Here is a 13,413-nt window from a genome sequence, read left to right as displayed (position 1 = left end):
ATTTAATAGCTGGTCTTCAGGAAATTAATACTGAGGTACTGATCAGGTTTTTTCCAGATGTTTCATCTGTATCCCAGTTAGGAGATTATTAGGAATCTGCCAGATAGGCAACTGATCCAAACCATACATAACAAACAGATGAAGTGAACTAATCAAGTTTCCAGCAATCATGAATCAATAGTTCCCAGGAAACCTCCAATCACCAATCAACCCTCTGAGTTCATATCTTACAGTCTACAAATACTGCAAGGCAAATCCTTGTTTCTATGAAAGATTCTCTGGGATGCAGTGCAAAACATTGGCAGAAAATCTCATCAGTACTTCAGTAGTCATCTCCCAAAGAACCTGACTTACTAAGTATGGAAAGCCAACTTGGTATCAGCTAAGGTACCACATACCATAAGGTACCAAGGTACCACATTTCTCTAAAATGGCATATTAAAATACCTTACATGTTAAAAAATTTACCAGTAAACATTTAGAACATTTTTATCTTTGGTGGCTGACTTTTGATTATGCATATATAGGAGGGGAAAACAATTAAAAAGAGTAGCGGCTTCTCTGGTAAAGGATTCAAGTTTGATGAAATGGAAGAAGCTTTGGCTAATGAGCGGAAGAAGTTACAAAAAGCGGCACTTGGCTTGCAGGATTCAGATGATGAAGATACAGCAGTTGATGTAAGTATTTTCATACATTTCTTTTAGTTAGACATTTCAGATGTAAAATGTGTTTGACATGACACTTTTGTTTCCCTGTCCTTTGGCTGATCTTATACAAATTTCTTATATTGGAGTGAATTTGTGAGCCCAATTTCTTTTAAATTGTAGTCAAATACCATATTATTTTTCATTCATCGTCTATCATTTGCACAATTTGTGAATTATTTGATGTTGCCACAAAAGTCAACCACAATTTTTTCTACTTTCTTATTTACTTTTGATGTATTTTTTAGCAATTTTTATTTTGGATGATTTTTCAGTTAGTACTTGAAAAAGAAATCAGTTGCTTAGGTATCTAAACCTTGATTAGCATGTTGCTTCTAATCATTTACTATTTTTACCCTAAAAATATGAACTTTCACTTTTCTTTTTTATTAGATTGATGAGCAGATTGAAAGCATGTTCAATTCAAAGAAAAGAGTGAAGGACATGGCATCATCTGGTGGTTCATCTAATGTTCCTGCCCCAACAGCAGGAAATGCAGAGAAATTAGAAATTGCTAAGAGATTGGCATTGAGAATCAATGCACAGAAGAATCTTGGAGCCGAGGCACAAGTATTGGTCTCTTTTCAGTTTAAGGTCATCCTCTTCTACAAATCAATTTTTGTAGTCTTTATGTTAAATGCTTTATGTCTTGCTAAATTTATATGGTACAATCTTCACAATCCGGACAGCTCTGCAGACATAGACATTAGCAGGAAAGAGGGATGAAACACTTTTATTTATTTATTTCATTTAAGAAAAAATGGTTGCACTTGAGTTAGAAACCCAATTTGAATTTGTATTCAGAAAAATATGAATCAGTCCATTATAAATTATAAATTCCTCTTAACTGTGTACGTGATAAACAAAATCGCAAATAATTCAAAATATTTTGAATAACATCTGTGTAATGAAAGTATTTGATATAATAGCAAAACACCATCTAAGTATTTGGGTTGGTAGCAGAATAGAAGCTATAGTACATTAAACCTAGATAAGTCATCACAAACTTGTATATGGGAAATCCAGATAACTGAAATTTTATTACGTATAATATTGCCAATATTTGAAGTGCTATTGATCTGATTGTTGATCTGTAAATTCAAAATATGGTTTTATCAGTAACAAGAAAAAATTTGTCTAGATAGTTTAATAAATATTTTAGTCCTTTGCAAAGACATAAAAAGATTAATAAACATGATTTGATTGGCATTAAATGTTTTTGGAAGGGAAAGTATTCTGATATAAAATGAACATTATTTCTGAACAAACATTTTTGTAGATGGCTGTTTGCATGCTTAAGAATAACAACTGATAAATAGGCATAAGAATTTACATTTACAATTATACATGAGATACTTTTGTTTTGAGAATGTCTGTAGTAAACCTTTTTATGCATGGAGATTACCTAATGATCAGGGATTCTGACTTTTCAAAGTACTTATTTATGTAGACAGTTTCCACAGAAAGAAAAAATTCTTCAGTGTAAGACTTTCACAAACAAAAGGCAAAAAAAAAAAAAAAAGGCAGGAAGGGGCTGGTATGCTCCCTTCCATAGCCATTGAAGAGACTAGGGCCTTTTCACTATTTCCTCCCTATTTTAGCCATATTCTTCAATTAATTTCAGTTCCCACCAATATGCTCACTTCCATAACTGTTTTTCTTATTCAGAAAATACAAACTATTTTCTGCTCCCCCGCCCCCCAAAGCCAAAGTAATTATTTGGAGGAAAAGTTTAATCTTTCGTTCAGGTCCTAGTCAGGTTGAGTTTGGGACTTTCATTGGAGCTGTTTAGTTGGCAATGTAAAGCAAACAAAAGCAGTGTTCCCCTGGTTGATTCTGCCCAGCTCGGAACATGTGTGATATTTCCTAGATTGTACATTTCTGGTAGCCCCATACCAGATTTGTTATGTGTCCTGTGCTGTGCCTGTTTTTCTTGCTTGAAAAAAAAATGCCACTTTGAATGCAGTAATTACGGTATCTGCAGCCCTCTAGATAATTTCTAGAGGAATGGTAATGATGTCTGTTACAGCAAAAACAACAAAGACTCTTGTAAAGGCTAACACGTTTATTTTAGTGAAGTAGATATCATTTCTGCCAGAATAAATTGGTTGGTCTCTAAGGTATTGCAAGCTCTTTTCTTGTTTGCACAACTGGTAATTTATTTATAATAAACGCTTGTTTTCCTATCTATTTGGAGACTGGGAAATGAGATAATTGAAATAGAAATAAGAGTTGCCAATTGTTGTTAAAAATGTTATATGAAAAGTTCTGAAATCAGGTTTCTGTTTTGAAACTATCGTGGTTACAATAAGAGAAGGGAGACAATTGACTTTTCCAAATTTGCTCGCTCTTTATATCTTCCTTCTCTGTACTAGAAAGCATGTGGGAACTGATGCTATGACTGCAATATGAAGCAGCAATCTGCTTCCTATTCCCATCTGCCAGCATTGACAGATCGGTGACTGAAATATCACACTTTAAAATCACAGTGATCTTTGAATAATTAAGAGACTGAAACATTGCGAAGGCCTTTATTTCTGCAAGCAAAGTCATATTAGCATCCCCTTAGGTAGTCTCTATGTCCAGCTTTGTTTATCTGACAAGCTTTTCATTTCTCATTTTGTTCAATTGCTTTATACATTTTTACCAAAATCTTGATATATTCAATTGCAAGTGATATGTTTCTGAAATTAGGTTTTTATTTTATTTTAAATATCTTATTTCAGGATGTGATGCAGCAAGCTACAAACGCTATCTTGAGGGGTGGCGGAATTCAGGCTCCAACAGTTTCTGCAAAAACTATTGCGGAGCAACTCGCTGAGAAGATCAACGCCAAGCTCAATTATGTGCCCATTGAAAAACAAGAGGAGGAGAAGCAGGAGGGTGGACAAAATGAATCTTTTAAGAGATATGAGGAAGAACTGGAGATCAATGATTTCCCTCAGGCAAGGATTGCTTTTCTCATTTTCATTTAAATTGCAGAGGTTTTTAATTGCTACTTATAATAATGTTTTTGTGCTCCCATGTAACTAGCTTTTTTCTGTGGTGTTTCTGTTGCTTGTTTGTATAATTCAGTTGCACATTTAATTTTTAAGGAATGTTGTTAATTATAATCATATTGCATTTTTAAAAGCTTGGTATCAGAATAAAAATTGACTTGTAAAGCAGTATTAACTATAGTTACAATACTGCCTTTGGGTCTTCCCAAAGATGTATCTAGATGTATCGGGATTGAGTTAATCCAGTAACTATCCAACACCATCTCTGATATGACATAGATTTCCTACTGGAAAAGCATATGTGATGAATCCTCAAAAAAATTGATCTTTTAATGATACTGTTTATTTAATCAACAGTTCTGCAACCAGCGTCACTAAATGAAGAATACTTCTCAGTTATATGGATAGCCTGACATTGTCTCTTATGCTCTCCTGCTGGCTAATGAGGGTCTGCAGAGCTATATTTTGGAGGAGAATGTCCTGCTATTCCCTTCACTACTGAGGGGAAATCATTGTGTTAGAGTTGTTATTTGCAAATTGTATAGATTCAGACAGGTGAAATAAGTGATATAAAAATTAGGTGGATGGGTAGATGGAATAGATAGATGATAGATAGATAGATGATAGATAGATAGATAGAAAACAAGAACTATAAGTGGTTCAGCTGTAGCAGTTGTACTTCAATTTCCTTCAGATTTTCTAACTGATACTGTTGTTTACTTTTCCTCATAACAATTTTGTGAGGTGGGTTGGACTGAGAGAGAATGTGTCTGGCCCAAAGTCACCCACCTTGCTTTCATAGCTAAGGAGGGACTTGAACTCATGGTCTCCTGCTTTCTAGTGTGATGACCTAACCACTAAATCAGACTGGCTCTCAATAAACTCTCATCCTAAATAAAATATGGAGAATAGTGGGGTATTTGAAAGTCAAAAGATTCTGTTTACAATCAGGGGCACTTGGATGCTATTCAACAGCATACAAATCAGTTTGGTGATATTGGCAGTGAAAATGTTGTCCTTGGAAATTAGAATTGCTTTCCTAGAATTCCAGCCTCCAGTGTTATATGTATTCAGAAAAATGCTGCAAGCAATTGGGTGTGTTTGTAATAATGCAATTTGGAGATGCTTGTTTAGCATCTAAAGGAACTTTGATATGTGAGTGGTCCCTACACTTTGCCTTTTTTAGTATTGCAAAATTATTAGTGCATTCTTCATTACTCTGGCTGTTTATCAAGTTGCTTTACTTTATTTTGCTTGCCCTTTGACAGCACACATGCCCAGAATATGGCTCTTAACCAGACTGTTGCATAAACTTCAGTAGGAATACAAAGTCCAGTTTCATGCTTTCAAGTATAAAGCTCTGTAGTGCCTTTTAACACTTCCAAATTGTATTGTTTGGCTGAAAGCTGCTTACATATATATTATCAATAATAAATAACTATATAAATAAAAAAATTCTGCCTTTAGTAAATGAAATCCTATGGGGGAAATTTTATTCTTTGAATGGGGATGAAGCATTAAATAAATAACATGATAGCAGGGCATAGATGAACTCTGGCATAGAAAAAATGCTAAATGTTTAAAAGTTCAAAACAGTATTTCCAGAAAGATAAATGTATTAAATCCAGCTTTCTTAACGATTTTCATAAAATGCATGCATATGGATCTTAATTAGTTTTCCCAATGAATAGAACCTAAAAACGTAGATGCAATTTTAAGTATCTGATGTTTTTACCATGCAACTTTAGGGCATTCATCTTATTTAGAATTTCACACGACTTTTTTTTTACTTTTTATCACTTTCTTTTGCAGACTGCTAGATGGAAAGTGACTTCAAAGGAAGCACTGCACAGAATAAGTGAATATTCTGAAGCTGCCATTACAATCAGAGGAACCTATTTTCCTCCAGGCAAAGAACCCAAAGAGGGGGAAAGAAAAATTTACTTGGCTATTGAGAGTGAGTATGACTAATATTTTTGAATATTAGAGTGAGTATGACTAATACCCCAACTATCTGAAAAGGGAGTTAAGAAAGTTAACTTATACCTGATATCAACTAGGACACCAAGCTTGAGAAAGAGTTTTAGGTATGAAAAATCTGCAGCTGAACATTGATTTGCATATTTCCTGATTTACATGTTAAGTAAGCAGGTGTTCAGAACATTGTTTATGCCCTCTCCACCAGCAAAAGGTCCACTGCTGCTAACCAGATTCTTAAAACTGTTGCTATGAAGAAAGAAAAGTAGCAAGTTGAGCAAAATAAACAATAATAGCTCTCCCTTGCAATTGTGCCCCAGATTCCATTTCCCTGTTGGTTAATCTTTTGATGATTCAGTTTGCTCTTTTAAAGAAAAGTACAGTATCTGTGCACAGATACAACAGAAACGGAGAGAGACATAAAGAGAGGGGGACAAAAGTCACAAAAACAGGCAGTTTTACATTTCAGCAGAACAAGCATACACATTTGACTGCAAGAGAACTAACTCTGTTTTGCCATTTTTGTTTAAGCTCTGTCCAGCTGAGCAACCCAAAGAATAGCAGCAGGGCATTGAGGTTTGGTTTGTTACTTTTCTTCATTCTTGGCACTGGCTACATTTGCTATCTAATGAGGAACCAGTACCTTACATAGCGATTAATATTTTCTCAATCGTTGATAGAGAAAGATCACAGGGTTCGTCTCTCCACTACCTACCTGCCCCAAACATGCATATGAAAATCAAAATTCAGCCCTGCTGGCCCAATTGCTGAAATAATGCACAGTGCTTTAATCAGCAGCTGTCCTTTTCATCTTTTTGTATCAGCCAAGTTACATTCCACTCATAAGAGTTTTCGGGAGCAATATATATCTTTTCCCAGTTCTGTTGAAAGATAACAGAATCTGGCTTCCTACATGGGAGGCAGCTAGGGATTCAGCTATCTATTTTTGCAGAAACTTGTTTTTGTCTAGAATTTCCTTTTTTTCCTGTCTCCTGTGATAGCTTACTAACAGATTGTTTTATTTCTAGCTTGGAACACAGTTATTGTAACCTGATGTATAGGTTACTCGGTCTTCATGTGGTTCAAATAAGTCTATGGTTTCTGTTCATTTTTGTCACTTCCGATTATTTTTTGCCTCTTGTGTAACTTGTAAGAGGCAATGGGGATATTTCTTACCTTTTCTTTGTACGTTTCCTTGTTGCGCTTTAGTAAAATTATTTTTTTAAAGGATAATATAGTGTAATGGCTGTTTATTAAAACAATCTGTTCCAGATACATTATGATTTATATTTAAGTATGAATTCGATACAAGCAGAATAAATAACCACAGCCCACTGAACTCAATCGATTTGGCTGCACCTTCCCCAGAGTAGGATTTGACTATAAATACAAAGAAACTGAACTTACCGAAACAGGGGAAACATTTTTGTGCTTATAAGCACGCATGTAATATTTTTATGGTCATGTAATTTTTATTTTGAAAGTTTTATGGAATTGTTGCCTTTAATCTGTTTGGTTTAGTAGTTTATTTTTATGTTTTTTTATTGTAAAGTGTCCAGAGTCAATTTGGAATTGGCTAGTATAGAAATAGTGTAATAAATAGTGGAAGTGACTATTTGGAGAAGAGATTTGGGGGATTTTCACAGCCATATGTGTGCGTGTGACACACACAGTCTATTTTATAGTATGAGCTATAGTTTTTATGTTTTATTTACCCTCGAACTGAATTTAGCTCATGTTAATACTATTCATTATCTTAATTGGGTAGAATTTTCTACCAGTATTTAAAATGATCATTCAATATAAAGAAATGCTATTTTGAAAACCTTAACAATTCTGAGAAAGTAACTTGCAGTGTTAAGATGAATTACATAGGTGTTTTTTTATGCTAGGGCAATTAATTTTCCCAAGGAGCCACATAAGAAACTAGGACTCTTAAGAGGGTCCAAACCAAAAATACATAGGCACACAGGCATATATGTAAATTGTAAAAAAACAGCAGTTGCCTTCAAAATAAAAGTAATGCAGTTCTATTGCATGCTTGATGTATACTTATTTACATTTGATCTCTAATTTCTGATTGACCTTATGTGGGCTGGACAGGGGCAACCAAAGAACTGGATGTGGCTCCAGAACTGTAAAATACCCAGGTCTATCTTATGCAATAGTACAGTGGTTCCCGATCTTTGCGGCTTGGCAGCCGAGCTGGGTGGAGGGGACAAGAACTGGGTGTGCAAGTGGTAGGTTGGCGCACGTATACTCGCAGCCCTTGCCTGAGTTGTGGGCTAGCATGCACACATGCAATTCAACTTCCACGAGTGGCGGTCCACCAGTCCACCACTTATGTAAGTTGAATTGCATGCAAGTGAGCTTCGGCCAGCCACTCTCACAGCCCAATTCCGAATAGACCCTGGCTCAGTATTGGGCCGCAGCCCAGAGGTTGGAGATCGCAGCAATAGTATTCCCTTGAAATAAATGAAAATATTTTTAACCCATTGATAATGTATCTCTAAAATTATTTTTTGTAAATTGCAACCTTGCTATGTCATGGTGGCAGGTTCATAAGCAAAGTAGTATCTATTTTCCTCTTTGGCAATGCCTGGTAGTCAATCACTTGACTACAAGGTGTTGGTTTTAAAAAAAATATTCTAACAATTCTGCAGTTGATTATTTTCTTTACATGTAACAACACATGTAAATTGATACTCAAGTAGTATAATAAGCATAAATTTATTTATTCAGCAACCCTAGATGATATGATAAAGAAGCTAGAAAAATCCAGTATTATAATTTGTAATGTAATGTAATTAATACTAAGAGACACGGAAAAAGATACTGGAATGTGGATATATATCCATCACCATCATTCCATAAAATAACAATCTGAGTAATTTTGGTTTAGGTTTATATGTATAAAAAGTATTTAATAATGTCAAAGTTGTACCAATAACCATAAAACAGATTAGAATAAAATGAATAATCTTTTAGATTACTGCCCTAGGTAATTGGAATAATGAGTTTAGCTCTATTTAATGGACCAAGAGCTAAGGGCTACACTCTTTTTGAACGTGACCTGAAACTGCCAATACACCATATTTCTGCTTTTAAAAGAGTCTGAATTTTTGGGGGCTTCCATGCTAAGAGATGTATAACATCAGAGAATGTGCTTTTTAAAGTTAAGGAGACTTTTAAATCTGTATAAGAAACTTGGTACAACTGTTGCTTTATATCTGTTATTTATATTTACTTAAATGAGTCTATCCTGATGCAAAATAACTTTTGATTATTTTATTTATCTATTTATATGTTTGTTTGTACACTGTACAGGCGGTCTAATTCCTAACAACTGGCCAACTATTGTGAGATAGTACAAAATGATACTAATCAATTTTAAAGCATACATATGCAATTTATGGATTATTAAAAATCTCTAAGACAATTTAAGATTATGTTTAAATAATCAGATGTTTTAATGAGCGGGTTGCTTTGCATTTCCAGGTGCCAACGAATTGGCTGTTCAGAAAGCAAAGGCAGAAATCACTAGGCTTATCAAAGAAGAGCTTATCCGATTGGTAGGTAAAATATGATTTCATGGTTTCTGTATGAAATGTTAAAAGGCATCCGTATGCACAAGCTCCCAGTGATTATATGCTCCAATACTAATTTTGCAAGGCCTACACTGGCTGCTGATCAGTTTCAGAATTCAATTTATGATTTATTATTTCAATCTATAAAGCCCTCCGTGGCTTGACATCTGGGTACCTACAGGACCACCTGTTCCAAACAGAATCAGCTTGTAAGATTTTGTAAGGAACAGCTGTTTTGGCATATCCAGTGGTTGAGGGAGGTTGAAGTAAGAAGATACTGTTTTTCTGTGATGATGCTGTCACTTTGAAATTCTCTTGATTTAACACATTGCACCATTTTTGATGCCATGGTAAAATAAATCTATTATAACATCTTAAATTTACTTATTCAATATTGCAAATCCTGAAGTCGTGAAGTAATAATAATAATAACAGAGTTGGAAGGGACCCTGGAGGTCTTCTAGTCCAACCCCCTGCCCAGGCAGGAAACCCTACACCATTTCAGACAAATGGTTATCCAACATTTTCTTAAAAATTTCCAATGTTGGAACATTCACAACTTCTGCAGGCAAGTTGTTCCACTGATTAATTGTTCTAACTGTCAGGAAATTTCTACTTTTAGAATTTTTTCTACTTTCTACTAATGAATTTCTACTTTTCAATTTATATTAGCCACTGTTAGCGGCAAGATATCAAGTTAAAATCTGGGAACTTGTTTTAGAATTATATTACATTTTTCTGTAAAAGTAGAGCAATTTTTTTTCTGTATATATTTATTTTAAGTAAGAATATGCTTATTTTATGCATCACTGTATTTCCAATTCACATGTATAGTGTTTTTTTGAAGGAGTTTTTAACTAATGTGATGATGCCGTAAGCGAAATAGCTTTAACGCAGTTAAATGCTTATTGAACTTCGTTATATACTCCTTTCATAACGTTGTATTCAGAATTGTCTGTTTGAACAGAAGAGTCCTTCTGATGGCAGAGGGATTTTCTATATTGGAAGAAGAGAGCAACTTTTTACTAGTTTCTGCTTACTCCAACAGTATTCCCCACCCCCAAATGCTAGTTCATATGTAATGGTTTAAAGACATTTCACCATTTAGTATGGATTTTCAAGACTATTGGGAGGGATTAATGAAAGCTTCATCCCTTGCTCTGCTTCACAATAATCCAATTTGTGGAGGTCTGTTCTGTGCAACTTTGAATTAAACATGTGTTTTTGTTGTTTTTTATAGTCAGATTGACTTACTGTTCTCTTAATCATGATCAATTGCATCTTTGATTAATAACATACTCATTTGTTCTCTTGCAGCAAAATTCATACCAACCAACCAACAAAGGAAGATACAAAGTTTTATAAATATTTGGAGCAACTTTCTCTCTACTAGTTTCTCATTTGTGAAACATTTTTGTTTACCTTTGTTGTTTACTGCTTATTTGTACATTGCTTTTTAAAAATATTGTAATTTGATTAAAGATCAAGATCAAAATTATTTTGGTGGGGGATTGTTTTCTGCATATAGAACCACAGTTTCAAATGGGCATAATTATTATTTTTTACTTGTGTTGTTTTTCAACTTACTAAATAAAGTCAGTTAATAATCTTCATGAAAAGTACATAGTACAATCTCAGCTCAAAATATTTCAGACAGGAGTGGGATGTTACAGCTGTTTCTTGCTCATTTTTAGGAAAAGAAAATAGAAAAGAGAAAATAGAAAAAAGAAATTTCCTCTGTTTTGTGTTAGATTTTTTTCCCCTCCTTTCCTCTACTTCCTGGTGATATTAAGAACTTTATGATCTTCTAGAATGTCATGTCAAAAAAAAGTTGAGTTGGCTGATGAGTAACAGTATTTACATTTTAGAAAACAACCAAGTAATTAAATGTATATTTAGTTAAGAGGAATATTGTACTTCTGTAATACGAGAACTTTTTTTGGGATAGAGAAGTATGGATTTAATCTAGCTCACTGCATAGATAGGGTAGTTTATTTTTCCAGCTTTTTTTCATGATTACATAAAAATAATTACCCAAGCACCTTCAGCATTGATGACTGTTTTCTTGGAAGACAGCAACTTGTTTGAGCATCACATTTGTTTTCAGATTACTAAAATGTTGGGACCCATATGAATTGTTACAAAATAACTTTTTCAAATTCCTGTAGTTTTAATTTTAGTATTCTATAATTGGAGGTTTCGGTAGGTATGTAAGTCCAGTTTGAAAATGTCATATGAAAAAGCGTGCTCCTCTATCCAAAAACTAATTTTCAATGTAATATATGAGCAGAGTTCTAAATTTAAAATCATGCAGACCATTCCCAGAAACTGGAAGAATGGGGGGTGGGAGGAAATTTATGGCAGTGGGGAGGAAATTATTGATAAAAGGAACTACCGATTCTCATGCCTGCTTGTCTCACTATCCAGGAGAAAAAAATGGAAGGGAAGATTAATATTAGGTATTCATTTGCTCACTGGCTTTTAAAACTTTCTTTCCTTTAGATTTTAATGGAAGGAAGAAAATATATATCAATTCTAGGACTGTTCTAATTTTGTACCCCATTCCAAGTGCTGGGGTGTCTGAGGAATCTGGAAGTTGCAAACAATGGATCTCAAACTTTTTTTCCCCTATTACCAGGGCATTGCCAGTGTGGCAGCTTTTTCAGTAAAATTTTCTGTTGCCAATTCAGGTAGATGGCCCTGGGACATCCTCTCTAAAATGTCAAACACTAATATTTTTCAAAACATTAAGTTGAACAGATTGAGAATTGTTAACTGTTTTGTTTTTAGACAGTGACACCCTTCTTTGTGGTATATTGTGACTCTTTTATGTTTTTGTTTTAAAGCTAACATTTAATTTTGAAGTACTGGAAAGAAAAAAGTAAGAGTATGGATTTTGATTTGAAATACTCTTATCTTGGAAAATTTCTTAGAAAAGCCCTGATGGTACTTCCATATAGAGAAAAATTAATTCTTACTATATTTAAAAATGTGTTGCAGTGGTTTAGTTGTTGGCTAGGACCAGGGAGAAACAGATCAAATCCACTCTCAGCTGTAGCTCACTGGTGATTCTCCCTCCCCTTCCCTGCCTTGCCTCTCACAACTCTATTTTCTTCACAGGGTTATTGTTAGGGGGAAAAGTTGTAATGGGACTATTAGGTATCTGCCTTGAGTTTCTGAAGAAGTTGAACATGAAGCTAATCCGAAAAACACACTTTCAGTTTTAGAAGGAATGCAAGTCTTTGTAAAAAAAAATGTGTTTCACCATATACATGTTTTCTAACTGCTTCATTAAATAAAAAGAATTGTCTTAATTCTTTTCTGTACATATTGAATAAGAAAAAAATATCCTGCTTTCATGACCACGGACTATTATTTATACATAACCATATCATTAAAGAAGTCTTTAATGGTTTTAAAAACCTTCAGTGATAAATTTGTAATCACTGTGGTTTAAGATCTGTCCAGTTCTGCTGATGGGAAGCTCTGATTCAGCAGAGATTCTAGTGAGAGACAAGGAAGCATTTTTGCTAATTCTCCTTTGGTGCTTCAACCAGTCAAACCTCTTCCTCTCCAAATGTACTCCAAAGAATTGGAGAAAACTTTGGAACAATGTGGAAAGTTAAATGGGAGAAGAAATTTGCAGAACACATCTATTTTTCTGTTCATGGAAGCTTCCATTGAATTAAAAATTTGAGAGAAGTGTTTGTTTTTAGAGCAGAAATAAATTTACTGTAGTCATTCTATTTCTATACCGCTAAATCAACACAGACTCAATGGTTTACAGAACAATCAATTTAATTGGATACAACCTGCAATCTAGAAACTTTAACACTATTTAAACTGTATTTTGTTTCATCATCTGCAAATGAGTGTTTGAATGCAAGATTATGTTAAACTTTCTTGACTCAATCGATTTAGCCTCTTTGAATACTTTTTAAGTAGAAAAGTGGAATAAAAATATTTTAAATAAACATCAAAATGTCTGCTTACAGGAATTATTTGCATATTTATAAAGAGGTAGGAGCCACATCCAGTACAGAAATTTATGTGCATAGTAAGGACAAGGCTTTCACAGAAAGCTACTGGGTAAGGGCAAGGTGTGCAATTTTTTACATAAATTAAATTCCTGATTTTGGAATCTTC

At 34.1% G+C, this 13,413-nt stretch overlaps 1 protein-coding gene across 1 annotated transcript in view; it reads left to right on the top strand.

Moving 5' to 3' along the window:
- Positions 1–13,265, top strand: part of DDX46 (DEAD-box helicase 46) — a 34,632-nt gene extending 21,367 nt beyond the window's left edge. Inside the window, exons 19-24 of the mRNA XM_058166036.1 lie at positions 528–677; positions 1,098–1,298; positions 3,431–3,649; positions 5,516–5,660; positions 9,179–9,252; positions 10,585–13,265. Coding sequence (XP_058022019.1) covers positions 528–677; positions 1,098–1,298; positions 3,431–3,649; positions 5,516–5,660; positions 9,179–9,252; positions 10,585–10,632 — 837 coding nt within the window. The 3' untranslated portion in view covers positions 10,633–13,265. The remainder of the gene's footprint in view (positions 1–527; positions 678–1,097; positions 1,299–3,430; positions 3,650–5,515; positions 5,661–9,178; positions 9,253–10,584) is intronic.
- Positions 13,266–13,413: the final 148 nt, after the last annotated feature.

Source organism: Ahaetulla prasina, chromosome 2 (assembly GCF_028640845.1).
Source record: "Ahaetulla prasina isolate Xishuangbanna chromosome 2, ASM2864084v1, whole genome shotgun sequence".
Taxonomy (NCBI): domain Eukaryota; kingdom Metazoa; phylum Chordata; class Lepidosauria; order Squamata; family Colubridae; genus Ahaetulla; species Ahaetulla prasina.
Note: the sequence above shows the minus strand (reverse complement) of the source record. Positions and strands in the feature narration are given on the sequence as shown.